The 25165-nt window shown below is 45.3% G+C and overlaps 1 protein-coding gene across 8 annotated transcripts in view; it reads right to left on the reverse strand.

The window, feature by feature from the left end:
- The window catches only part of nek1 (NIMA-related kinase 1), a 226766-nt gene that overhangs the window by 82225 nt on the left and 119376 nt on the right, over positions 1 to 25165 (reverse strand). For all 8 annotated transcript variants that reach the window (XM_070878030.1, XM_070878068.1, XM_070878050.1 and 5 more), the window contains 5 exons: positions 20378 to 20461; positions 18621 to 18698; positions 10759 to 10854; positions 9045 to 9218; positions 2937 to 3005 (listed from right to left, as the gene is read on the reverse strand). In XM_070878030.1, the coding sequence (XP_070734131.1) occupies positions 2937 to 3005; positions 9045 to 9218; positions 10759 to 10854; positions 18621 to 18698; positions 20378 to 20461 (501 nt within the window). The remainder of the gene's footprint in view (positions 1 to 2936; positions 3006 to 9044; positions 9219 to 10758; positions 10855 to 18620; positions 18699 to 20377; positions 20462 to 25165) is intronic.

The raw sequence follows: 25165 nt of genomic DNA on the forward strand, positions 1-25165 counted from the left end.
CATGGGGCGGAGAATAGAGGGAAATTGGCCTCTTTAACTGTAGCAAATCGTCGGGGCGGTGATTGGGGCGGCTAAGGGGCGGAATTGCGTCGGGAGTGGGACGGAAGGCGGGCGGTGTCATCAGCGCGACACTGATGACGTTAGTGCGCCGCGTAACACTGATGTGTAGCAATGTCCCTCTCCTTCAGTTAAAGGTGAGGGCCGCTGCAAGCTCGACAGTCACTTTGGTGGCACCCATTGGGCCACTAGGGAGGCCAGCAGCCCAGCACACAAGATGGGGGTGCTGGGCTGCCTGTTGGTGGCCCCCGCTGAACCTGTGGCCGCCATTGTCGGGCCGACTTCAGAGTCAGCCGACAATTAAAATAAAACGGTGTCTGCGGCGGTGCGTTTTTCTCTTGCAGGGCCGACGTGCCGACCAGTCACTGGCAGCTTCCCGCCAGGAAAAGCTGCTGGGGGCACCGAGCGGTGACAGCTCCGCGCCCGCGGGCAGTAAGAGGTCGGCGCGTGCCCGACGGGGTGGGCAAGCGGGTGCGGAGGCAATTTCGGGTGGGTCAGACCATCCACCGACCCCCAGTCAGAAAGGACTTATCGCCCCATTATGGCCTCTTGGAGGCGGTAATGGACCTTAAAGATGGGGGCAATTTCGGCCCCCTAGTCTTTCGTGTCGCACCAATATTTGGTTTAACAACTCAAATGAGGGAGTTGATTTATGAAGATAGGTTGAGTAGATTGGGCCTATACACATTGGAGTTCAGAAGAATGAGAGGTGATCTTATCGAAACATATAAGATAATGAGAGGCCTCGACAAGTTGGATGTTTCCACTCAAAGGGGAAACTAAAACTTGGGGACAAACGCAGAATGAGGGACCGCCCATTTAAAACTGAGATGAGGAGGAATTTCTTCTTTCAGAGGGTTGTAAATCTGTGGAATTCTCTGGCCCAGAGAGCTGTGGAGGCTGGGTTATTGAATATATTTAAGACAGAGATAGACAGATTTTTGAGCGATAAGGGAATAAAGTGTTATGGGGAGTGGGATTGGAAGTGTATCTGAGTCCATGATCAGATCAGCCATGATCTTATTAAATGGCAGAGCAGGCTCGAGGGGCTAGGTGGCCTACTCCTGCTCCTATTTCTTATGTTCTCACATTCTATCTATTCTCAGTCTATGCCTGAACTGCAGTATTGTGAGGAGACAGCCCTGTAATGTGCATATATCCAAAGTGATGATTATTGGCTTAAAAAAAAATGAGTTTCACTTTTTAAGATTATAAAATTAGTTGGGTTTGATGGACTAAAATTTTAAATTTGTCTATAATGCTAGCATTTTGATCTTAAATTTGGATAGGCACTATTGCTTTTCAAGTGGAATCATGTGAAAACTGGTAAATGCTTGGAATGGTTAAAGCCCTCCATTATTTTCTCAAATGTCTATTTGATCATGGAGTGTATGATAGAACTCTTGGTTCATTACTCTTCCTTTCTTTCTCCCCACTCCGTACCCTACCCACATTGTTATCAGTAACAGCATAATTCTCGGAGACTTGGAGGGATGCAACTTTCATAGCTATGCAATGTTGGAGTGCACATTATAACAGGATGAATTCTACACTTTATCCAGTTGACAATGGCCAAGCAATATAAAGAATGTATTACAGTTCACGCAGAGATGTACAGACACGTTAAAAATAAATCAATTTGCACCATTTTGACCCATTCTGCTGAAGAGGGAGACAAGACTACATGAATATAATGATTTGTACTGAGTTGTATACAAAGAATCAGTAAAGCAGGTGATTTAGAAAGTGTAAAGCATAAAAAGTAGGCTATTCAACCAGTCAATTCTGTGCCCTTCTATGCGAGAGCAGTGAAAAGCTAATCCCACTACTGTGGTCTCTGACCAAAGTCCTGCAATTTCCTTTCATAGAATCATACAGCATACGAGGCCGCCATTCGGCCCATCGTGCCTGTGCCAACTCTTTGAGTTTTCCAATTGGTCCCACTCCCCTTGCTCTTTCGCAATATGGCATCAAATATTTATATAACTTTACTTTTTAAAAAAAAAAGGTGGCAATGAGAATGTTGTGCTCTGAGCAAATGTGAGCAATAACAAAATATGTAATCCAACACAAAACGCTGGTGGAAAAGTAATTTAGTCTTTAATCAAAATGTAGGGCTAGAAATTCCAATTGGGGCGCAAACTTTTGAAAAGTAGAAAAAGTCGCAGCAAGCACGAATGATTCTCTCCTGCCGGGAAATTCAACTTTACCACTCCAAGAGGGAAGTGCAGCGCTAAATCAAGTGCTAACTACTTCTTTGAGGGCGCTAAAGTCCGAGAGCGGGGCGGTAGCAGCAGAGCGCTGAACAATTTGCAGCGCTTTGCTAACGGTATCAAAGGCTGCTCCCCTCGCTTGAAGGGAAGGGCCAAGGATGCTGCACAACCTACTTGTCTGCAGTTCTGTGTTGCAAGGCGACCTGAGCGACTGCCATTACAGCCCCAAACACTCTCACAAAGTGGAGCGCTTGGACATCTTGCAGCAATGAAACATCGAAAACTTTCAGCAGACTGGTGCAAATAATAAAGGTTGGCCTACCTTTAATTAGCAGTCCCCAAGCGGCTAGCCAAGTTGACAAAGCCTCCTCTTCCCGCCATTGTCCACGCTCGGGCGATATAGCAGGGGACGGGAGGCAATTTCACACCCACGGCGGTAATGGGGCGCTGCGCACTTTATGACGTCATGATCTGCGAGGCGCTAAAGACCCAGGCGGTAAGAGTTGGCACGAGCGCTAAACCGGCACTGAAGTTTGTGGGCGTCACTGCATTCGGCGTGCCCGATCACTAACCCCTTAGCGCCTGCGGGGGAGGGCGCTAATGGGATGCGCTAAGCAGCGTTAAACTTTATTGAACTTAGAATTTATGCATCAGTCGAACTCTCACCTGAATAATGGACGAGCCAGGCTTTTTAATTTCCTCTGAGATTTCTTTGACTGTTGGTGTTTCTCCATCCTGACATCAGAAAAAGAATAAAGAATTATTATTGTTGTGACCCTTTTCTTATTTCTGTATTCATTCTTGAGATGTTGCTGTCGCTGGCAAGGATGCCAATTATTGCCCATCCCTAGTTGCCCTTGTACTTTAGAGAGAAAGCCTTGCATTTATACAGCGCCCTTCATGGTCTCAGCACTTCCCAAAGCGTGTAACAGCCAATTAAGTACTTTTGAAGTGTAGTCACTGTTGTCAGGCAGGAAACGTGGCATACAATTTGCGCACATCAAGCTCCCACAAGCAATGTGATAATGACCAGAAAATCTGTTTTTGTGATGTTAATTGAGGGATAAATATTGGCCAGGACATGGGGGAGTAACCCCCATGCTCTTCGATGAAATAATGTCCGTGGGATCTTTTACGTCCAGCTGAGAGCGCAGACAGGGCTTCAGTTTAATGTCTCATCTTGAATGACATCACCTCCAGCAGTGTAGCACTTGCCAAGCACCGAACTGCAGTTTCAGTCTATTTTTTGTGCTCAAGTCTCTGGAGTGGGACTTGAACCTACAACCTTCTGGTTCAGAGGTGACCCACTGAGCCACGGCTGTCACTTTAGAAATTAGGGATACCTAAAAAATATATGGGTGGTTATGCGAATGAAATTGTGACACGAATAATACTGTGTTTAGATGATTGTATTAGAGCTTAAGATAAAAGCAGCCTCAGACTAGTATTAGATAGATGTTTAAAAATTTCCCTATGTTTTCAATTCCCTGCGGATGTTACAACATTCCACACAGCTGCAGTCACATAAGACCTTACTTCCCAAGCTAGCTGTCCGCTGTTTGTATGCTCGGAAGGCTGCTGACTTATAAGAACATAAAAACATAAGTAGTAGGAACAGGAGTAGGCCATACGGCCCCTCGAGCCTGCTCCGCCATTCAATAAGATCATGGCTGATCTGACCATGGATTCAGCTCCACTTTCCCGCCCGCTCCCCATAACCCCTTATCGTTTAAGAAACTGTCTGGCCCCAAGTTTCCACATGATTTGCTCCTGATTTTTAGGAGCAACTGGTGTAGAACGGAGTATCTTAGAAATCGGAATTCTCGACATTTAGTTTGCTCCAGTTCTAGTCAGTTAGAACAGTTTCACTTTGGAACAGAAATTTTTTTTCCAAAAGGGGGCGTGTCCGGCCACTTACGCCTGATTTCAAAGTTTCGTGAGTGAAAACTTACTCCAAACTAACTTAGAATGGAGTAAGTGAAGATTTTTGTACGCTCGAAAAAACCTTGTCTACACTTTAGAAAATCAGGCGTAGATTACAAATCAGGCGTAGGGAATGGGAGGGGGGGTTTAAAGGGAAGTTTACAAACATTAAACACTTCAGTTTTACAAATAAAGAGCCATCATCAATAATAAATGATAAATACATCAATAAATCAACCAATAAATCAATCAAAAAAAAATCAATAAATAAAACATTTTCTACTTACCGACTGCAGCACCGGGAGCCCTCCAACAGCGTGCTGGGATGCCCCCCTCAGTGTGTCTCTGTCAGTGTCTTTATCTCTCTGTCTGTCTGTCTGTCTGTGTGTGTGTCTCTCACTCTCTGTCTGTCAGTGTCTGTGTTTCTGACAGCGAGGGGAGGGGGAGGAGGGGGGGAGCAGAGGGAGGGAAGGGGGAGAAGGAGGAGGGATGGGGGAGAAGGGGGAGGGATGGGGAGAAGGGGGAGAAAGGAGATGGGGGGAGAAGGGGGAGAAAGGAGATGGGGGGGAGAGAAGCAGATTGGGGAGCGGGGGGGGGGGGAAGAAGGAGATGGGGGGGGGGAAGAAGGAGATGGGGGGGGAGATGATGATTGGGGGGAGGGAGAAGGAGATGGGGGGGGGAAAAGGAGATTGGGGGGGGGGAAAGGAGATTGGGGGGGGGAAAGGAGATTGGGGGGGGGGGAAAGGAGATTGGGGGGGTGGGGAAGGAGATTGGGTGGGGGGAGGAGATTGGGGGGGTGGGGGTGGAAGGAGAAGGGGGAGGGAGGCTGAACGGGCCGAGCCCGAGACTCGGGCAGGGCCCGTCCCCAGCACCAGATTTACAGGTAGGTGGCGTTGGGTCAGGTCAGGGGGGTGGTGGGAGGGAGGTCGGTTCGGATCGGATCGTGGGGAGGGAGAGGGAGGTCAGGTCAGATCCAATCCGGGGGGGGGGGGGGGGGGGGGGGGGGGGAGGAAGAGCAGGTGTCGGGTCCGGTCCGGGGGCGGGGGGTGGGGGGGGGGGAGCGGGGCGGGGGCGGGGGGGGGGGAAGTGGGGCGGGTGTCGGGTCCGGTCCGGGCGGCGGTGGGGGGGGGGGAAAGAGAGCGGGTGTCGGGTCCGGTCCGGGGGCGGGAGTCAAGTCGGGTCGGGAGGAAGCAGGAGCTGGCCGTGGGAGGAGCCTTATTTACGTAGCCCCAGTGAGGCCATTGGGCCAGGGCTAGGGGCTGCGTGCTTCGGCCCCTCCCACACAGTTTTGGGCGCCTGGAGCTACTGCACATGCGTGCCCACTGTAGCGCGCATGTGCAGAGGTCCCGGCACTGTTTTCAGCGCTGGGACCTGGCTCCGCCCCCTACAGCTCCTGCTGCACTGCGCCGAGGGCCAGAGGACCTGCAGGGTGGTGGAGAATACGGAGGGTTTTCTAAGGCGCACTTTGTGGCGTGAAAAACGGGCGTCCAGATCGGGACTGCGTCGTTCTAGGCGCGGCTCGAAACTTGGGCCCTCTATTTCTGTCTTAAATTTATTCAATGTCCCAGCTTCCATAGCTCTCTGAGGCAGCAAATTCCACAGATCCACAAGCCTCTGAGAGAAGAAATTTCTCCTCATCTCTGTTTTAAATGGACGGCCCCTTATTCTAAAATCATGCCCTCTAGTTCTAGTCTCCCCCATCAGTGGAAACATCCTCTCTGCATCCACCTTGTCAAGCCCCCTCATAGTCTTATATGTTTCGATAAGATCACCTCTCATTCTTCTGAACTCCAATGAGTAGAGGCCCAACCTACTCAACCTTTCCTCATAAGTCAACGGCCTCATCCCTGGAATCAACCGAGTGAACCTTCTCTGACTGCCTCCAAAACTAGTACATCCTTTCGTAAATATGGAAACCAAAACTGCACGCAGCATTCCAGGTGTGGCCTCACCAATAACTTATATAGCTTGTGTCTTTAATGAACAGCTTTGAACATAAATACTTGATAACAAGCAGCTACAAATATCTGAAGGAGAGAGAGAGACACTGTCGTAATGAAGTGGAAGACTGTCATGATCAATCTGAAGCGCTACATCTAGTCATGGATCTAATTCTGGTGGGCAAGAAACGAGAGGCATTCAGTCAGTATAGCGAGCTGGGGGCTGCGTCCTTGTGTCAGTGGGAGGAAGGCGTAGATTCTTCAACCAAGAAAGAGGGCACCTGACAGCACCTGAGGTATACAGCACAGTTAAAGGAATGGAAATTACTTTCCTTTAACACTGCAGATCCTGAGTAGGGCAAGGGGTTGTCGTCTGGAATTGTGAAGTGCAGCATTTCCTCTTTGAGCTGAGTTTGAGTCATTTTTTGGAAACAAACAGGTATCAAGCAAACTGAGCTGCACCTGGCAGGTTTAACTCGGATACAATGAACTTTTTGATCCAGCATTTATTGCTCCAATGTGCATGCACCTTCCTCAAGGGAAGGTAGTACAAGTATTTGCAATTTATTATCTGTCAGTTCATTGGATATATTCAAGAGTGAGTTAGATATGGCCCTTACGGCTAAGGGGATCAAGGGGTACTGAGGGAATGATCAGCCATGATATTGAATGGCGGTGCAGACTCGAAGGGCCGAATGGCCTACTCCTGCACCTATTTTCTATGTTTCTATGAGAGAGAGAGAGAGAGAGAGAGAGACACACACAAAGACAGAAAGAGACCCTTTATAGAACGGTGGTTCTGCCCGGCTCTACAGCCAAAGCATTACCTGCTTTGCCTGGTTTCAGATGCTGACACGCCTATTGCGTAAGTTCAGCATTTTCTGTTTTCATATCAGAAGATTTAACCAGCATTCCTGCTCCAGATTTCTATTCTTGATAGAATGTATGTATCGTCATTGGGTAAGGCGAAAATTAAGGTCGGCTGTGAGAGCTACTCCCAGGATCAAAATGTCTATGGCCCCTCACTACTCACTAGAGCAATGACTGCTTGGAAACATATGAACAGGGGTAGGCCATTGAGCTCCTCGCGCCTGTTCCACCATTCAATGAGATCATGGCTGATCTGCGACTGAGCTCCATATACCTGCCTTTGCTCCATATCCCTTAATACCTTTGGCTAAGAAAAAGCTATCAATCTCAGATTTAAAATTAACAATTGACCGTTTCGGGAAGAGAGTTCCAAACTTCTACCACCCTTTGCATGTAGAAGTGTTTCCTAACTTTACTCCTGAAAAGCCAGGCTCCAATATTTAGGCTATGTGCCCTGGTCCTGGATTCCCCAAACAGCTACTCTATCAGATCCCCTTAATGGGCCCAAGTTTCCACATGATTTGCGCCTGATTTTTAGGAGCAACTGGTGGAGAACGGACTGTCTTAGAAATCGCAATTCTCCACATTTTTTTTTCTGCAGTTCTCGTCAGATAGAACAGTTCTACTTTGGAACAGAATTTTTTCTTCAAAAGGGGGCATGTCCGGCCACTGACGCCTGATTTCAAAGTTTCCACAGTGAAAACGTACTCCAAACTAAAGTAGAATGGAGCAAGAGAAGATTTTTGTAGAACTGAAAAATCCTGTTCTGCACATTAAAAAAATCAGGCGCAGGTTACAAATTAGGCGTCCAGAACGAGGTGGGGGGGGAGGAGGGGGGGAAGGGAACTCATTAAATTCGACAATAAATCCTTATTTATACTTCTACAAATATTATACAAATAAATCCAACCTGAATAAAAATTTATAAGCAAAGAAAAGATTAAATAAACCATCTTCCTACCTGTGTGAAAGTGCTTCAGCCAGCCTCACAAGTTCGTTCCTGACGGCAGGGAGGGAGGAGGAAGCCGTTCCCGACAGCGGGCGGGAGGGAGTGCGGGCCCGATCGACCGAACGCAGCGGGGGGGGGGAGGAAGCCGTTCCAGACGGCGGGCGGGAAGGAGACAGTGAGAAGGCTGCAGGCCGTCGGGAATGGCTGCTCAACTTCTGAGGCTTCCTGCAGCCTTCTTACTGCTGGAAGAAGCCTCAGTGCTGATGGCAATGTGCTTTTATTAAAAAATGTTCAAAAATTAAACAGCTACAAAGAACTACAAAAATGGCCAAGTGCCAATGCTTCCTTCACACTGCGCGTGCGCGAACGCTCCAACGCGCACGTGCAGGGTTGCCGGCAGGAAAAAAACTAATTTAAATGGCACCCGCTCCCTCCCACTTACAAAATTGGCGCGAGTGGTAGGCTCCGCCCCCTGCACGCCGCGCCAGGCAGACATGGAGCTGCAAGGCGCTCGAGAATAGCACGGTTTTTTTTAGGCGCGAAAAAAGGGCGCCCAGCTCGGAGGGGCGCCCGTTTTTTATCGTGTGGAAACTTGGGCCCAATATCTTGAAAACACCGATCATAACCCCCCTTAAACTTCTACGACTGCTGGGTCAAGGCACTAGAGTGCCTCATGTGGAACGTACTCTCTTCCCCAAGCAAGGAGCTAAATGCATTCAAAGATTTGGAAAAATGGACCTTGGGGGGAGGGAACAAAAAACACGGGCGCAATATTCCTTTAGCGGGGTAGTGGTCTTCTGCAATCCCACTGCATGTGCAGGTTGTTGTGTATCTGTAAAGCATGCACTCCCATGTTCCGCCACTAGGGAGCTAATCCCCTGAAGTCCCAAGGGATCCCAGCATCCCTTGGGAGCACTGTATATAAGCTGGCCCCTAAGGCCTGTTCCTCACTCTGGAGTGTCTTATTAAAGACTGTTACTTTAACCTCCCTGCGTGCAGCCTCATCTGTGTTAGGAACACAATACAGGTCACATTAGAGAAGTGCAGCCGAGTTCTTTTGAAAGGAATGCAAAGAAGTTAAAACACACTTACAATGCCTACGTCTTTCAGTGCAGCTGTCATCGAAATAGCCGGAGTGCTGGATTTTGCTGGCGATTGGGGTTTGGAAGATGGGGCTGATGCTTGTCGCCCTTGGAAAGAGGATGAAGATGCAGCGGATGCTATGGGAGTAGCTGCAAATAACTGCTTAAATCCTTTTGTTGCAAGCTGAGCAGAATTTGAGAGTGCATGTGTTATTTTCACATAGACTTAGAGAAACATGTAGTACTATCGGAGGCCATTTGGCCTATTGTACCTACGCTGGCTCTTTGAACGCACTAGCCAATTCATCCCACTTCCCCTGCTCTTTCCCCATAGCCCTGCAAATCTTTTCTTTTCAAGTATTTATCTAACTCCTCTTTTGAAAGTTACTATTGAATCTGCTTTCACCTTTCAGGAAGTGCCTTCCGCAATTAACTTGAAAATGGTAAACCAATCACTTAGATAGAACAGATAATTAGATAATAGAACATTCAAACCAAATAATTAAGCCAAATAACTGTATTTTTCTTCTAAACCCACAGTAAGTTATTGCTTCCAAGGTATAAAAGTACATTGACCTGTTAAATGTGAGATTATTAATCCATTTAAGTGTTAGCAACCTTATAAACAAAATATAACCTAGTTTAGCCACTCCAAAATCAACAGTTCTCATTTGTCACCATAATATGTTACATATACCGATACTTACAATAAGCATCTCCTGATTAAAATCGGAGTAGATATTACAGTTGTATCCAGATACGCGGGGTTAGCTTCAACATGTCGACTGACCACAGCCAGCTCTCCCTTGCTACCTCCTTCATCAGCCTCATATTTTAAGAGAGTCTCCCACTGCCTAAATGGCACCATGTCCTGGACGAGCCAAACGGCCTTCTACTTAACATTAGCAAAACTGAAGTGACCATTTTCAACACCCACAAAGTCCTTTGCCCTCAACGCCATCTTCCTTCCCAGTTTAACCTGGGAGGTGACACATTAAGCCCCGAGCTCAGCTGACTTCCCCACATTCAATCCATCAAGACAACTTTCTTTCAGCTTGGTAACAGTGACCGCCTCCATCCCTATCCTTCCCCCTCTGCCACTCAAACCCCAACACACACTTTCATCACCTTCCAGCAGGACTTCTCCAATGTTCTCCTTTCCTACTGAATGTCCATCAACTACAAATCATGCAGAATCTCGCCGCCCATATCCTCACCTACACTAAGGCCCTCTCCCCATCACCCAGTTCTCACTACTGGCTTCTCAGGTCCCACAGAATCAGAGAAGATTCTTGCGCTTGCCTTCAAATCTCTGCATAACATCTTCCCCTTGTCTGTACCATACAGCCTTGTCCACGAGTACATTCCCTGGTCCACCAACACTGGCTGACTTTTCAACCTGGTGTTTGTCCTCTTCCCCTCCCAAATCCCTTCCATTCTTTCTGGTCCCCAAGGCTTGGTACTTGCTCACTATCAACCACTTGGAAAGCACTCAAACATCTCTTTTGTTACATAACAAGCGCTACACAAATGTACCATTTGGACAATTACCAAGTATTTACGACCCTATCAATATTTTAGAAATTAATTACTGGAGGCGTACAACAGATATTCACATTCTATTGTTTAACATTGAGACAGAGTCTGGCTACAAAGCATAAATCTAGTAGCAAGGATTAAAGTTACAGGGATTAATCTTTCAGCTGGGACAATCAAGTTCTTACGTGTTCTTCCCAGGCCTTCCTTTCTCTTTCATAGGCCTCTCTTCGCTTTTTCTCAAGTTGCTCTTTAAGCACTGCAGCTCGTGCATCTGCTTGAGCCTGGAAAACAGGTTTGGAATAAGGTCATTTTGCAAAAAAGCTTCTTTGTCCAAAAGAAACCTTTAGTTCTGTCCCGTAAAATGGTTTGATAAATTGTGACTGCAACTTAAAACTGCACTCAGAACAGATGCTTCGCAAAACTAAAATCTAAATTAAAAGCACACACGTGCTTGACATCTATTTTGAATGGATCTGATCCAACAGACAGCTGCCAGTAGTGAGTTCCACTTGTTGTGAATTGTTTCGAACAACCCTGGGGAATAAAGCAGGGTCCAAGCCAAAACCAATTCAGGTACCGTTCTCCAGTGGAAACAAGGCAGCGCCAACAGACAAATGAAGTTAGAGCCTTGAAATCACTGCAGCATCTCATTACTTACAACAGTTGTAATGAATTTGCTTCATGGGTTCTTATTAAAGAATTCATAGCAATACATTGCTATTAAGAACTAGTTGGTTTATTAACAAAGGTTTAACAATCACAGTACACATTGCCAGTTCATCCACTAGGCTCACAACTGCATACATCATGGATGACTTGGACCCAACTGATTGGAGTTTTATTGAGTCTTGTGAACATCACATGACTGGCTAAGCCACTCACAATGCAATAGCTCTACAACTATTTTGGTAGAAACTTAAAATCAAATGCCCCCTTTTGGTAAGGGCACCAGAACCACAAATTTCCAAATTAACTGGGAACTTTAAACAGTCAAATTAAATTAAAATTCTGTTCCCGGGGGTAATGATGCACTCCAGTCCCTCCGGTGCCCACCTCTCGCGGAAGGCCACGAGCGTACTGGACACCACGTGCTCCCATCTCCAGGGACACCCTGCTGCGAACGTAGCCGCGGAAGAGAGGCAGGCAGTTGGGCTGCACGACCCCCTGCTGCCTGAACTGGTTAATGGTCACCTTGGCCAGGTCCAAGAGTAGTCCCATGAGGAGGCCCTCTGACTCACCTGCTCCACTCTGCACAGGGTGCCCAAAGATCAGGAGCGTGGGACTGAAGTCCAACCAGAATTTGAGAAGCAGCCCCTTCAAATATTGGAAAACTGCAACCTGACACACTCCACATAAACATGAAACACGGACTCTTCCAGACCGCAGAAATTGCAGGCTGCCTTGGAGTCCGTGAACCGACTTAAAAACCGATTGCATGGAACAGTCCAGTGCAACACCCTCCAGGCCAAGTCTCCAATAAATAAAGGGACGACTCCGGCACAGAGAACGCAAGAACATAAGAATAGGAGCAGGAGTATATAAGAAATAGGACTTGGCCCCTCGAGCCTGCTCCGCCATTTAATAAGATCATGGCTGATCTGATCATATACTCAGCTCCACTTCCCTGCCCGCTCCCCATAACCCTTTATTCCCTAATCACTCAAAAATCTGTCTATCTCCGCCTTGAATATATTCAATGACCCAGCCTACACAGCTCTCTGGGGCAGAGAATTTCATAGATTTACAACCCAGAGAAGAAATTCCTCCTCATCTCAGTTTCTTATTCTGTGACTATGCCCCCTAGTTTTAGCTTCCCCTACGAGTGGAAATATCCTTCCTTAAATACGGAGACCAAAACTGTATGCAGTACTCTAGGTGTGGCCTCACCAATACCCTGTACAGTTGTAGCAGGACTTCTCTGCTTTTATACTCTATCCCCCTTGTAATAAAGGCCAACATTCCATTTGCCTTCCTGATTTCTTGCTGTACCTGCATCCTAACTTTTTCTGTTTCATGCACAAGGGCGCCCAGGTCTCTCTGTACTGTAGCACTTTGCAATTTTTCTCCATTTAAATTATAATTTGCTTTTCTATTTTTTCTGCCCAAGTGGATAGCCTCACATTTTTCCACGTTACACTCCATCTGTCAAATTTTTGCTCACTCACTTTGCAGATTTTTTTGTGCCCTCCTCACAATTTTCTTTCCCACCCATTTTTGCATCATCAGCAAACTTGGCTACATTGCAGTCGGTCCCTTCATCCAAGTCATTAATATAGATTGTAAATAGTTGAGGATCCAGCACCGATCTCTGCGGCACCCCACTAGTTATTGTTTGCCAACAGTAAATGACCCATTTATCCCGACTCTCTGTTTTCTGTTCGTTAGCCAATCCTCTATCCATGCTAACATATTACCCCCAACGTCGTGAACTTTTATTTTGTGCAGTAACCTTTTATATGGCACGCCATTGGGGACCCCCCGTCTCCTCCGGACGGCAAGATGATGATGCGCCATGGCGTATCCGGATGGCAGACGAGGATGGCAAAATGGAGTGTAAGAGCAGCCCATACAGGAATCCCCTCTGTGCATGGAGGAGTTCCCAGAGGCGGCTCAAGTTGTGAGGCGCTGGCTCCCCAGGGAGTTTCGGGGCTTGGCGCAGATGAGGAATTCCATTCGGACGGGGGTCAGTTTGGACGGGATCGCCCCACGTGCTCTAGCTTCCTCGACGCATCTAGTGGAGTCGGGGCCCAGTGCCATTTTTAGAGACTCGATGGCAATGTCTGCGAGCCGGACGTCAGCCCAGGATAGGCGCCGTGCCAGCTCTTCTGGCGCAACAACTCTAGAAATCTGTGAGCATAATCACAGGTGCATACATTACAGCAGTGAACTTAATGGTTCTGTGCATTTTTCCTGTTGACAGTATCCAACATGGCAGACATCAATTGGCAGTGCACTTCCATGTTGTTGCTACATGATGTCCAGACAGCAGAATTAATGATCATCAGTCAACACATCCCCCAATCCCACCAATTTAAAATCGCCTTGCTCAAATTTAAATCCTTTGTGATTATTGGCCTCACCCCTCCACAAATCTGTAACCTCCTTCAGCCCCACAACTTCCCCCAAACTCTGCTCGTCTGATGCTGGCTTATTGTACACCCTAGCCTCCCTGCACCTCACCACCGGAGGCCGTGCCATCAGTCAATTAAGGCCCACGATCTGGAATTTCCAGCCTCTACACCCTGTACTGATAGGGTGAGAAGAAGAGGGGTGGGAGGAGGCTTGTGTGGAGCATAAACTAGTTGGGCTGAATGGCCTGTTTCTGTGTGATAAATTCTATGTAATTATTTCTAAGGCACAAAGTCCCAATCAGCACATGAAACATCCTTACTTTAACACTCCTGTGGAAATCACTCGAGCGGTCAGAGAGAGAAAAAACCAAACATATTCCTAGCAGTGATGGACTTCATAGCAATCTTATGGGAAAATCTGGCAAAAATAGTTTTGGGTGTAGACGTTTCACCGGATTTAGGTCCTTACCTGAATCTAATAGTGAAAGAGTAGGTAGTTGAGAAACCTGATGGGATAAAACTTGAAAAAGAGGTACTAGAAAGACTGGCTTGACAAAGTAGATAAGTCAATGTAAAAAGACTTCAGTTATGTGGAGAGATTGGAGGAGCTAGGATTGTTTTTCTTAAAGCAAAGAAGGTTAAGGAGAGAGCTAATTGAGGGGTTCAAAGTTGTCAGGTATTTTGATAGAGCAAGTATGAGGAAAGGGTTTCCTCTGGCAAGTGGGTCAGCAAACAGAGGTCACAGATTTAAAATAATTGGCAAAGAACTAGAGGAGAAATGGGGAGAATTCTTTTTCACGCAGAGGATTATTAAGATTTGGAATGCACCACCTGGAAGGAATCAATTTGCTGGGTTATGGGGTAAAAGCTGGAGTGGGACTAAATTGGACTGCTCTTTCAAAGAGCCAGCACAGGCACGACGGGCCGAATGGCCTTCTTCTGTGCTGTAAGGTTCTGATTAACCTGTGGGTCTCTTTGCCATGCTGCAAAAGGCCTGCAGTGTTTTTCCAGCATATTCTGGATTCATTGGCAAATATTATGAGGCATTTGTCTCCAGGCTTTACAGTTTCCAGAGTAAGTTCAGCTGGCTCCCTTAGAAGCACTCAACTGTACCTTAGCAAACTCTCTGCAAAGTTAAAGCCTCCTCCAATACATAGAAATAGAAAAAAAAACTACTCAAATCAGAAATTTAAAAGAAGGCAACATTTTGGAAATACACAGTTTGCTGGATCGCAGCTGACAAGAGAAAGGATAGATGAATGTTTTGGACGAAATTCAACGTTGTGTCTACTCTGGAGTTTAGAAGAAAGAGAGGTGACCTCATTGAAACATACAAGATTCTGAGAGGGCTTAACAGGGTAGATGCTGAGAGGCTGCTTTCCTTGGCTGGAGTGTCTAGAACAAGGGGTCACAGTCTCAGGATAAGGAGTCAGTCATTTGGGACTGAGTTGAGATATTTCTTCACTCAAGAGGGCTGTGAATCTTTAGAATTCTCTACCCCAGAGGGCTGTGGATGCAGTGTCGTTGAATATATTCAATAGAGATCGATAGATTTTTGGACGAGAGGGGAATCAAGGGATATGGGGATCGGGCAGGAAAGTGGAGTTGAGGTCGAAGATCAGCCATGATCTTATTGAATGGCGGAGCAGGCTTAAGGGGCCATATCGCCTCCTCCTGCTCCTAATTCTTGCGTTATGTTCTTAATGAAAGGGTTCATCCAATATGTTAATCACTCATCAGATGCTGACCAATCCTGTGTCGCGTTTCCAGTATTTTCTGTTCCCATCAAAGCTTATTCTAAACCAGTCTTACTTGTGCCATAAAGTGTCTTCTACAGAGGGGTTATATTTCAGTGAAGGTACTTACACAGCATTTTTGAATGGTTTTTACTTCAGGCTCAATAATTTTATCTTTGGAAGAATGCTTTAACCTTCTCTTTTGTTAACTACAATAACTTGTACAGCGCTGTAGTAATGTTTGTTGATGCAAACATTCCGACAGAGCTGGGAGTATTATCCAACTGTCACATCCTACAATGCACCACGGTTAGAGTGAGAGAGGAGATTAGGCAGAGAATTCCAGAGCATAAGACCTAGGTGGCTCTGGAAAATCTCCAAGTATTAGCTGAATAAAAGGTACTTAATCACCTTCAAGTGATAAAGGATACTCATTTCCGCAAAGCAATGTAGCCTTCATTGAATTTGCAAACAACAAAAGGGAATTATTTCTCAATCTTAGCTGATCCTTCAAGTTACCTTCCTTGCACACTACTTATTGCTAATTGGAGAGCTGCATTTACAAAGGCATGAGAATAGGCTGCCTGCCTACTCTCTAACAATGTTGGGGCAAAAGGATGAACGATGGGAGAAAGCCACAAACAGCAAAAGAATAAACAGCTGCATCATCTGCTTTTGGTGTTCACAATCCAACCTTCAACGACTTTCCCTCATAAAGGTCAAAAGTGGGGCTGTTCCCAGAGTGTTCAGTGCCATTCACAACTCTTCAGATAATGAAGCAGGCCACGCCAGCCTACAACAGGAGCTGGATAACATCCAAGTTTGGTCTGACAAGTGGTCAGTAAAATTTGTACCACATAAATGACAGCAATGACAATCTCCAACAGAACAAGCCCAACCATTTTCCAACAGCACACCATCTACAAGTCCCCCACCATCAACATCTTGAAGGTAACCAATGGCCAGAAACTTAACTGGACCGGCAATACCAACGTCATGGCTACCAATAGCAGAACAGATGCAGAGTGTTCTCGATGAGTAGCTTGTAAAGCCTTTCCACCATTTGAGAGATTAATCAGGAGCGTGGCGGAATACTCTCACAATTCACTTGGATGGCAGCTACAACAGTTCTCAAGAAGCTTGACATCAAACAAAATAATTCAGACTGTTTCATCAGCTTCCCGGTCACTGAACCCAGTATCCACCATTACTTGTACACTGGCTGGATACTACCTACAGGATGCACTGCAGCACCTCACCAAGCTTACTCCAATAAACCTTTCTCTCCCATGACTTCCACCATTAAAAATAAGAGAAAAATTATATCCAGGTCACACGGACTTGAACTTGTATTGCTGCTCTTTCATCGCTCTTGGACCAACATCCTGGAGGTTCCTACCCAACACCATCATGGGGGCACCATCACCATGAGGATTGCAGCCTTTGAGGAAGTCCCATTACCACCTCCTCAGGGCATCAGGGGATTGGCAATAAATGTGAGCTTACCAGCATCATCCACATATCAAGATTTCAGTAAGGTAAGCAATTAGTCCACAGGGGCAAAAGGCGTGGAATTAGAGGCAAGTTCTGACAGGGATTGAAAATTGGCCAAACCAGAGAAAGCAAAGGGTGGTTGTGAATAGAGTGATGTCGACGTGGCAAAGGGTCATTAGTGGTGTACCAAAGGGATCAGTCCTGTTCAAGGTGTATATAGCTATTCTAGAGCCGGGAACCAAAACAGAGCTGTCTAAGTTTACAGATGGCATAAAACTGGGATGGAATTTTTCAAACACTAGCGAAAGAGACAAATTAAACACAAAGAAATTTGGACGGGTTGATAAGTAGAAAATGGCAGTTAATATTGGCAAGCGCAAATGAGACTAGAGAAGGAAAATAAACGGTGGTAATATAAACTAAAAGCCTCTCGGCGACAGAGGAATCTGGTGGCATTGATAGATAGCTCACAAACCAATAGCACAATGTGCAGTAGTAGTAAGGAAAGCTAATCGGATCTTGGAACGTATAGCCAGAGAGATAGAGCACAAATGCCAAGAGGTAATAATGTATAAGACACTGCTGCCATTAAGCCTGGTGTACCATGCACAATCTGGTCGATGCTCAACAGCAAGGATATCCAGTCATTGGAGGCTGTATAGAAAAAGATAACCAAATTTAGACTCAGCTTCAGTTATCTGAGCTCCAAGGAGAGCGTAAACAGCCTGAGACTATTTGCTCTGGGGTAGAGAAGGCTCAGAGGACAGATTATTCAAATACTGTTGGACCAGCCAGACTGATACTTTCTCATGACTCTATATGTAGAGAAAATGAAACTTTAACCCAAACACCCAGCTGAACTCTCTTTTAATTAAATAACTATACACACAAAAATGCAAATAGTCTTTTATTGAATACACCCTAATTGTCATTTTGAGCCTCTCTTAATAACAGCCTCCTAATTTTGGGAGGGTTTGCCACTAACTACAAGGCTTCCCATACTTGCAGGTTGGTGTTGTGTAATTCACCATCAACCTTGATCCTTGATCCATTTTTACACTGTTCCAAAATCTAAAGCATCAATAAGCCAGTGAGGTTCAAATGTTAAACCTTTAATTAGAATAGTACTCCCAGCACCACTTTCGTGCAGAAACATTGGGATGTTTGGGCTCCTGGCATATCAAATGGTTTCACAGCGAATTTGTATCTGAACTACTCAGGAAACCAACAAGTCCACTAAAAACAAAAAAAGCTTTGAGTTGATTCTGTACCACTCTGCAAATATAAAGCTAGCTTGAAATTTAATTGGCTGCTTTAGTTTGGACTTTGAGGCATGCCAAAGAGGCAAACACACAAGAAGCCCTGGGAGTTCCTGATGTTTTAATGCACCAAAGTTCAACTGGGAGACAACAGAGTCATTAGATGTGGTTGCGATGGACTGGCAATGGCTTCCTAAAACCTTGTCAGATCCTTAAAGGAAAACAATTTCAGCAATTACCATTGACAGGAGACAAAGAACCAAAGATTCAAAAATCTTGACAGGAACGTTGGAAAGAGAAGTTACAAGAAAGGACAATTCTAAAATAAAACTTCTGCATGAAGTTTGTTGGTTTTGGCAGTACTTCTGTAACGTGCAGCAAATGAAAAGTAGGACTTACTACTGGGGCAGCTAAAATGTTTTTCATGGTTGTCAGAAGAGGTTCAAGTTTTACAGAAACTGGCTGCAAAGGAGTGATCAAATCTTACCTTAAGTGCTTCAATTTTCTTGCGCTTGAGTTCAGCCTCATCACTGGATTCCTGTCCATCTGAACCATCACTGTCGCACTAAAGAACGATATGGATAAAACAAGCTCACTGTTGTATCCCAGGCTTTGAATCATTGATTGATCTTCTTTACATTACTGACTGCTGTTGCATATCCTATTATTACTGCCAGTTATGGACATAGTCAACCAGCTGAAATACTTGCAACACATGCACTTTTTGGTTTAATGGCAAGCAACAACTTGCATTTATATCGTACCCTTCGATGTCATCCAGCATCCCAAGGCGCTTCACGGGAGCGTAACCAGACAAAATCAAGATGTTAGGACAGGCGACCAAAAGCTTGGTCAAAGAGGTAGGCTTTGAAGAGCGACTTAAAGGAGGAGAGAGAAGTAGAGAGGCGCAGAGGGTTTAGGGAGGGAATTCCAGAACTTAGAGCTTAGACAACTAAAAGTGTGGCCACCAACAGTGACAACCCAAAATAACATTGTTATATCTATTTCCCTTAAGCCACTTGAGGATGAGGTGTTCAGTGGCTTTATTCAGTGCTGACAGAAAAGTAGATATTTGGCCCGGGGATAAATAAGTTTAACATTCAAAATTTATTTGGGTTCTGAAACTACATAATAAAATGACTGTTTTCAGATAGCTGCTGGAGTGTACTGGGGCAGCTGCAATAAAAGTGTGGGTCTGCAAGAGCTGACATCACTTCACTATTTCAGAATACAGCTGTGGACACAGCCCTATGATTTTGTGAAAGAAAAGAAGAGAATACAGCGAACCATCAAGCCTGACAACATCAAAGGTGGTTTAGAATTGGGTCCCAGTGTTTTAAAGTTATTGAAAGCATCTCTTAAGTGGTGTGCAACCACTACAAGTACAACACAAAGTGTGACCACAGCCGCAAGGAACCCAATGATAGAGAGGGGGACACATGGTTTGGTTAAAATCTGGAGAATACTGGAGCAGCTAAATGACTCACCAGAGTGATCACACACAGATTCCATTCCCACATGCTGCTAAATTGCTTATCTCTGCTTTACCAAGCAGAGGTCAGGGCACAGGAGAGACCTAGTGGGGGGAAATGGCCAACTCTTCTAGATCATGGTCGACAACCAATTCACATCACTTGGTAAGGGCTTAGAAGGAGGGAACCCCTTTGATCTTCAGGTAGTTCAGGAAAAAGTGGTTCAATATCCTCACAAAAAATTATAAATATATGGTCAAGCCTTTCCAATGATTCACGTGAAGAGCTTCTTATGCTATTCATTTGCCTGTCTGAAGAGTTATCGCCCCTCTTATGAATCTGTTAATTAATTATTAGGGAATTAATTATTAAGTTTCCAATACTAAAATGACTATTTATATGTCACAATCATGAAGGGAAAAAAAAAGGACATACTGAAGCCATCAGATAGCAACAGAAATAGAAACCTGCAATAAATAGGGACTAAGTACATACAAAGCAAAATACTGCAGATGCTGGAATCTCAAAAATAAAACAGAAAATGCTGGAAATCTCAGTGGATCAGGCAGCATCTGTGGAGAGAAGCAGGGTTAAAGTTTCGGGTCGATGACCCTTCGTCAGAACTGGCGAATGTTCGAAATGAACAGATTCTTCAGAAGCACTGAAAGGAGGAGGGGAGGAACGAACCAAAGGGAAGGTTTGTGATAGGGTGGAAGACAGGAGAGATTAGAGAGACAAAAGGGATGATGGGCCGACTCGAGGTGATGCATACCTTCTCTCCTCTAAGTTTCGCTTTCATTTCTTGTCTTTCATTGAAATTCTGAAGTCGTATTTGTCGGAGTCTTGCCAAATACTCCTAATGAAGTAAATATACATTACACCAGAGTTGAGGTTTCTGCGTCTTTACAAGCAAGTTACTCTCTATACCTGACTACTTAAGACAAGTTTCAAATTTTTTAAAAGTCTTTTTGCTCTACATTTGGCTATCTATAAAGGCAGAATCTTTGTGAAGTTTCTATAAGGCGCCACAAAAGCACGCTCTTTGTAATTACTTCTCCGATACTTGGGCTGATTTTGTGTTTTCAATTCCCCTAGCCAACAAAGCCCGCATGGGTTCACCACATTCTGCTGCAACTCTGAAGCATGTGAATGGGTCACAGCCAGGGCCCTCTGCAATTCCCAATTGCCTTTGCGCTCCTCACTCAGTCACTATACAAGTCACCTGCTGTGGGAACAAGTGGCAAAAAAAAAGTCCCCACCCCGCCACTGACAACAAAGGGACAACAAAGTTAAGGAGCCACAATTTACAGTCCAACTGAGAACCAGCAAAAGCCCACCTAAGCATCTGACCAGCAGCCTCTTCTCCACCAAGACACCAGACCTTCCTTGGTCTTATGTGCATGCTATCTGGTATATCGATTAAAGAAATATAGATAAACATGCATATTGAAGCTTAAATCTGGTCTAATTTGACCTGCAGAGGAACACTGATGCTTAAAAACCTTTCAAGAAAGGACTCCAGTAGCATTTGCTGCAAAGTAACTTCCATGACACTAATGTTTTCATTTCAGCATTCATGCAATACTGCAAATTAAAAAATGTGCACCGATTTCTCTGATTCCACCTTTCTAAGTTCAAGTGTAGGATGGAATTCTGCATATGTGTCAATGTATATGTTTTTACTATTGCGTACAGCGCTCAAGGGTTTGAAGTAATTTTGATTTGATCGACTTATGAGGCAGAAAGAATATAATTCAAAACGGGAGCCACTTCGAACACTAGCAATTAAAAAACAGGAATCAGCCAAGCAGCACCTCATCACAATACACCAATGCAAAGCCACATAGACGCTCGACAATTTGCAATTTTAAAAGGTAAAAATTAAACGGAAAACAAGATATCTGCTTAGCAGGAGCACCAAGACAAGGCCACGAAAGACAATTTAAAAAAATAAACAGGGTAGACAGCAACATTTAAAATATAAGCAAAAAAGATCTTAAACATAAATCTTATTTTCACTTTTCAGCCAAATCTCATGATCACATATTGATAGACTCTGCAGCAAAAGGAGTAGGCCATCTGGCTAATAAAGCATTTTGCCAGCTCTGACTTTCTAACCCCATTGCTCTCCATCATCTCTCAATACTCACTACCCAAGTAAACATCTACATTCCTTCTGAACACCTGAACTGATTCTGTCTCAATGGCAACCTATGCCAATGTGTTCTGCATTATCACAAACCTGCATTTGAAGAAATTTTCTCCAATTCACTTTACAGATGCTTTGTTTGAATTATAAGATTATGTCCCTTTGTTCTGGTCTCTGCCCCCACCCACCCAATAGACAGAAGAGACATTCCCCATCTGCTCTGTTGTCAGTGCCTTTCATTATTTTAAAAATCTCCAGAGAATATAACCCAAGTTTCCAAATGAGGCCCGGCCCAGTGCTGTGTGTAACTACAGTTGCTCTTCCTTGATTTTATATATTCTACATCTCAAATCAAGCTTAACACCCCAATAGCCTTTTGATAAAAACTAGCTTGCAGATGCAAAAAGTTAACAATTTAGGCAACTAAAGCCTTTTTGCTCATCTACCCCGACACTCTCCTAATGCAATCCTGTATCTAAAATATACCAGCTCACACTCATGTTGAACTGCAGTCACTGTCTTTCTGTCCACTCACTTAATCTTACCAATATCCTATTGCAATTTTCTGCTCGCTTTATCGCGCTTCACTTTACCTCCGAGCTCAGTATCAAACTCAATATATACTCCTCTACTCCCAAGTAAAGTGAAAAGTGGGAGAGCCGGCAATGATCACTGGGCGATATTAATTCTCACTGCCCGATATTAATTCTCACTGCCCATCGATCTGAGAATGACTCGGATTCACAGCTTTCTACCTTCTGACCTATTTCCAATCCCTATCAAGGTACGCTCTAATTTCATGCACCCAACTTTGACTGTAACCTCACGTGAAACCTCATCAAATGCCTTCTGAAAATCCATGGATAGGCCTCCTGTAATAATTTTTATCCAGCCGCAATTAAATTAACTGAAATGTCACATTTTCACAAGCTATTAAAATCTAACTGATAGGGCTTGATTGGAAACAGAAGGTAATACTTAAATGACTTGTACAATAAATTACTGAATTCCTAACAAAATTCTAAAGCAGCACACATCAGCTTCAGTTAAATATTCTTTTTTGTTTGTTCTAAGGACGTGCGTGTCACTGGCATGACAGTATTTACTGCCCAACCCTGGTTTCCCTAAGAATGAGACCATAGCCCTTTAATCGGGAGGCAGGGGAGGCCCCGCCGATCGGAACGGCAGAGCCTTATTAACATATTGTGGCTCTGCCTCCTGCCAGACAGCCGGCCAAACGGACAGCCTGGCCAGCGGGAGAGAGGGCACACCAGTGGCAGGGGGCCGCAGCCAGGGACGCTCTCCAACAATTGTGGGGGGGGGGGGGGTGAGAGAAAGAATATCGGCAACTGGGAGGGTTAGTGGGATGTTGGCACTGGTAAGGAAGCTCCCATCGGCAATCAGGGGTGGGGGGGGGCAGTGGAGATGGTCAGGGCCTGCGATTGGGGAAGGGGTAGCGGCAGAGGCTGGAGCTTGGCGCTGCGGGAGATTGAAGGCTTCCCTAAGGGGCCTGAGGGAGGCACTCCTGCTCCTCCTGACCCACCAGGAGAGCTGAATGAAAGAGCCACTTACCTTGTAGAGCCAGCAGCTCCTGCCTATCTCACAGGTCGGGCCTCCCCCTCTCTTTAGTTAAACTTAAGTTGTGGCGCTGACGAGGTCATGTTTCCACTTTGGCATGGTAATTAGGCCACACTAGCCTTTTACGGGAGGCTCATCAGTGCCCTGAATTTTGCACTTTAAAAATTAAACAGGTGGGAAAGGGGGTGGATTGCCTGCTCTTGATATTTTAAACCAACCCCCCCAACTCTGGACACCCTACCACCCGTTTGGGGCCAGGGGGGTAAAATCAAGGCCCATGAGTCAGGGGCAAGATTCTGTGGAATTGTGTGTAACTTAGTCTGTTCCCTTAAGTCAACAAAAATAGCAGCGAACCGGGGGACTGGGAGAAATTTACAACTCAGCAGAGGAGGACAAAGGGTTTGATTAGGGCAAGGAAAATGGAGTACGAGAAGAAGCTTGCAGGGAACATTAAGATGGATTGCAAAAGTTTCTATAGATATGTAAAGAGAAAAAGGTTAGTAAAGACAAACGTAGGTCCCCTGCAGTCAGAATCAGGGGAAGTCATAACGGGGAACAAAGAAATGGCAGACCAATTGAACAAGTACTTTGGTTTGGTATTCACTAAGGAGGACACAAACAACCTTCCGGATATAAAAGGGGTCGGAGGGTCTAGTAAGGAGGAGGAACTGAGGGAAATCCTTATTAGTCGGGAAATTGTGTTGGGGAAATTGATGGGATTGAAGGCCGATAAATCCTCAGGGCCTGATGGACTGCATCCCAGAGTACTTAAGGAGGTGGCCTTGGAAATAGCGGATGCATTGACAGTCATTTTCCAACATTCCATTGACTCTGGATCAGTTCCTATGGAGTGGAGGGTAGCCAATGTAACCCCACTTTTTAAAAAAAGGAGGGAGAGAGAAAACAGAGAATTATAGACCGGTCAGCCTGACATCAGTAGTGGGTAAAATGATGGAATCAATTATTAAGGATGTCATAGCAGCGCATTTGGAAAGAGGTGACATAATAGGTCCAAGTCAGCATGGATTTGTGAAAGGGAAATCATGCTTGACAAATCTTCTGGAATTTTTTGAGGATGTTTCCAGTAAAGTGGACAAGGGAGAACCAGTTGATGTGGTATATTTGGACTTTCAGAAGGCTTTTGACAAGGTCCCACACAAGAGATTAATGTGCAAAGTTAAAGCACATGGGATTGGGGGTAGTGTGCTGACGTGGATTGAGAACTGGTTGTCAGACAGGAAGCAAAGAGTAGGAGTAAATGGGTACTTTTCAGAATGGCAGGCAGTGACTATTGGGGTACCGCAAGGTTCTGTGCTGGGGCCTCAGCTGTTTACACTGCACATTAATGATTTGGACTAGGGGATTAAATGTAGTATCTCCAAATTTGCGGATGACACTAAGTTGGGTGGCAGTGTGAGCTGCGAGGAGGATGCTATGAGGCTGCAGAGTGACTTGGATAGGTTAGGTGAGTGGGCAAATGCATGGCAGATGAAGTATAATGTGGATAAATGTGAGGTTATCCACTTTGGTGGTAAAAACAGAGAGACAGACTATTATCTGAATGGTGACAGATTAGGAAAAGGAGAGGTGCAACGAGACCTGGGTGTCATGATACATCAGTCATTGAAGGTTGGCATGCAGGTACAGCAGGCAGTTAAGAAAGCAAATGGCATGATGGCCTTCATAGCGAGGGGATTTGAGTACAGGGGCAGGGAGGTGTTGCTACAGTTGTACAGGGCCTTGGTGAGGCCATACCTGGAGTATTGTGTACAGTTTTGGTCTCCTAACTTGAGGAAGGAACATTCTTGCTATTGAGGGAGTGCAGCGAAGGTT

This window comes from Pristiophorus japonicus, chromosome 1 (genome assembly GCF_044704955.1).
Source record: "Pristiophorus japonicus isolate sPriJap1 chromosome 1, sPriJap1.hap1, whole genome shotgun sequence".
NCBI lineage: Eukaryota > Metazoa > Chordata > Chondrichthyes > Pristiophoridae > Pristiophorus > Pristiophorus japonicus.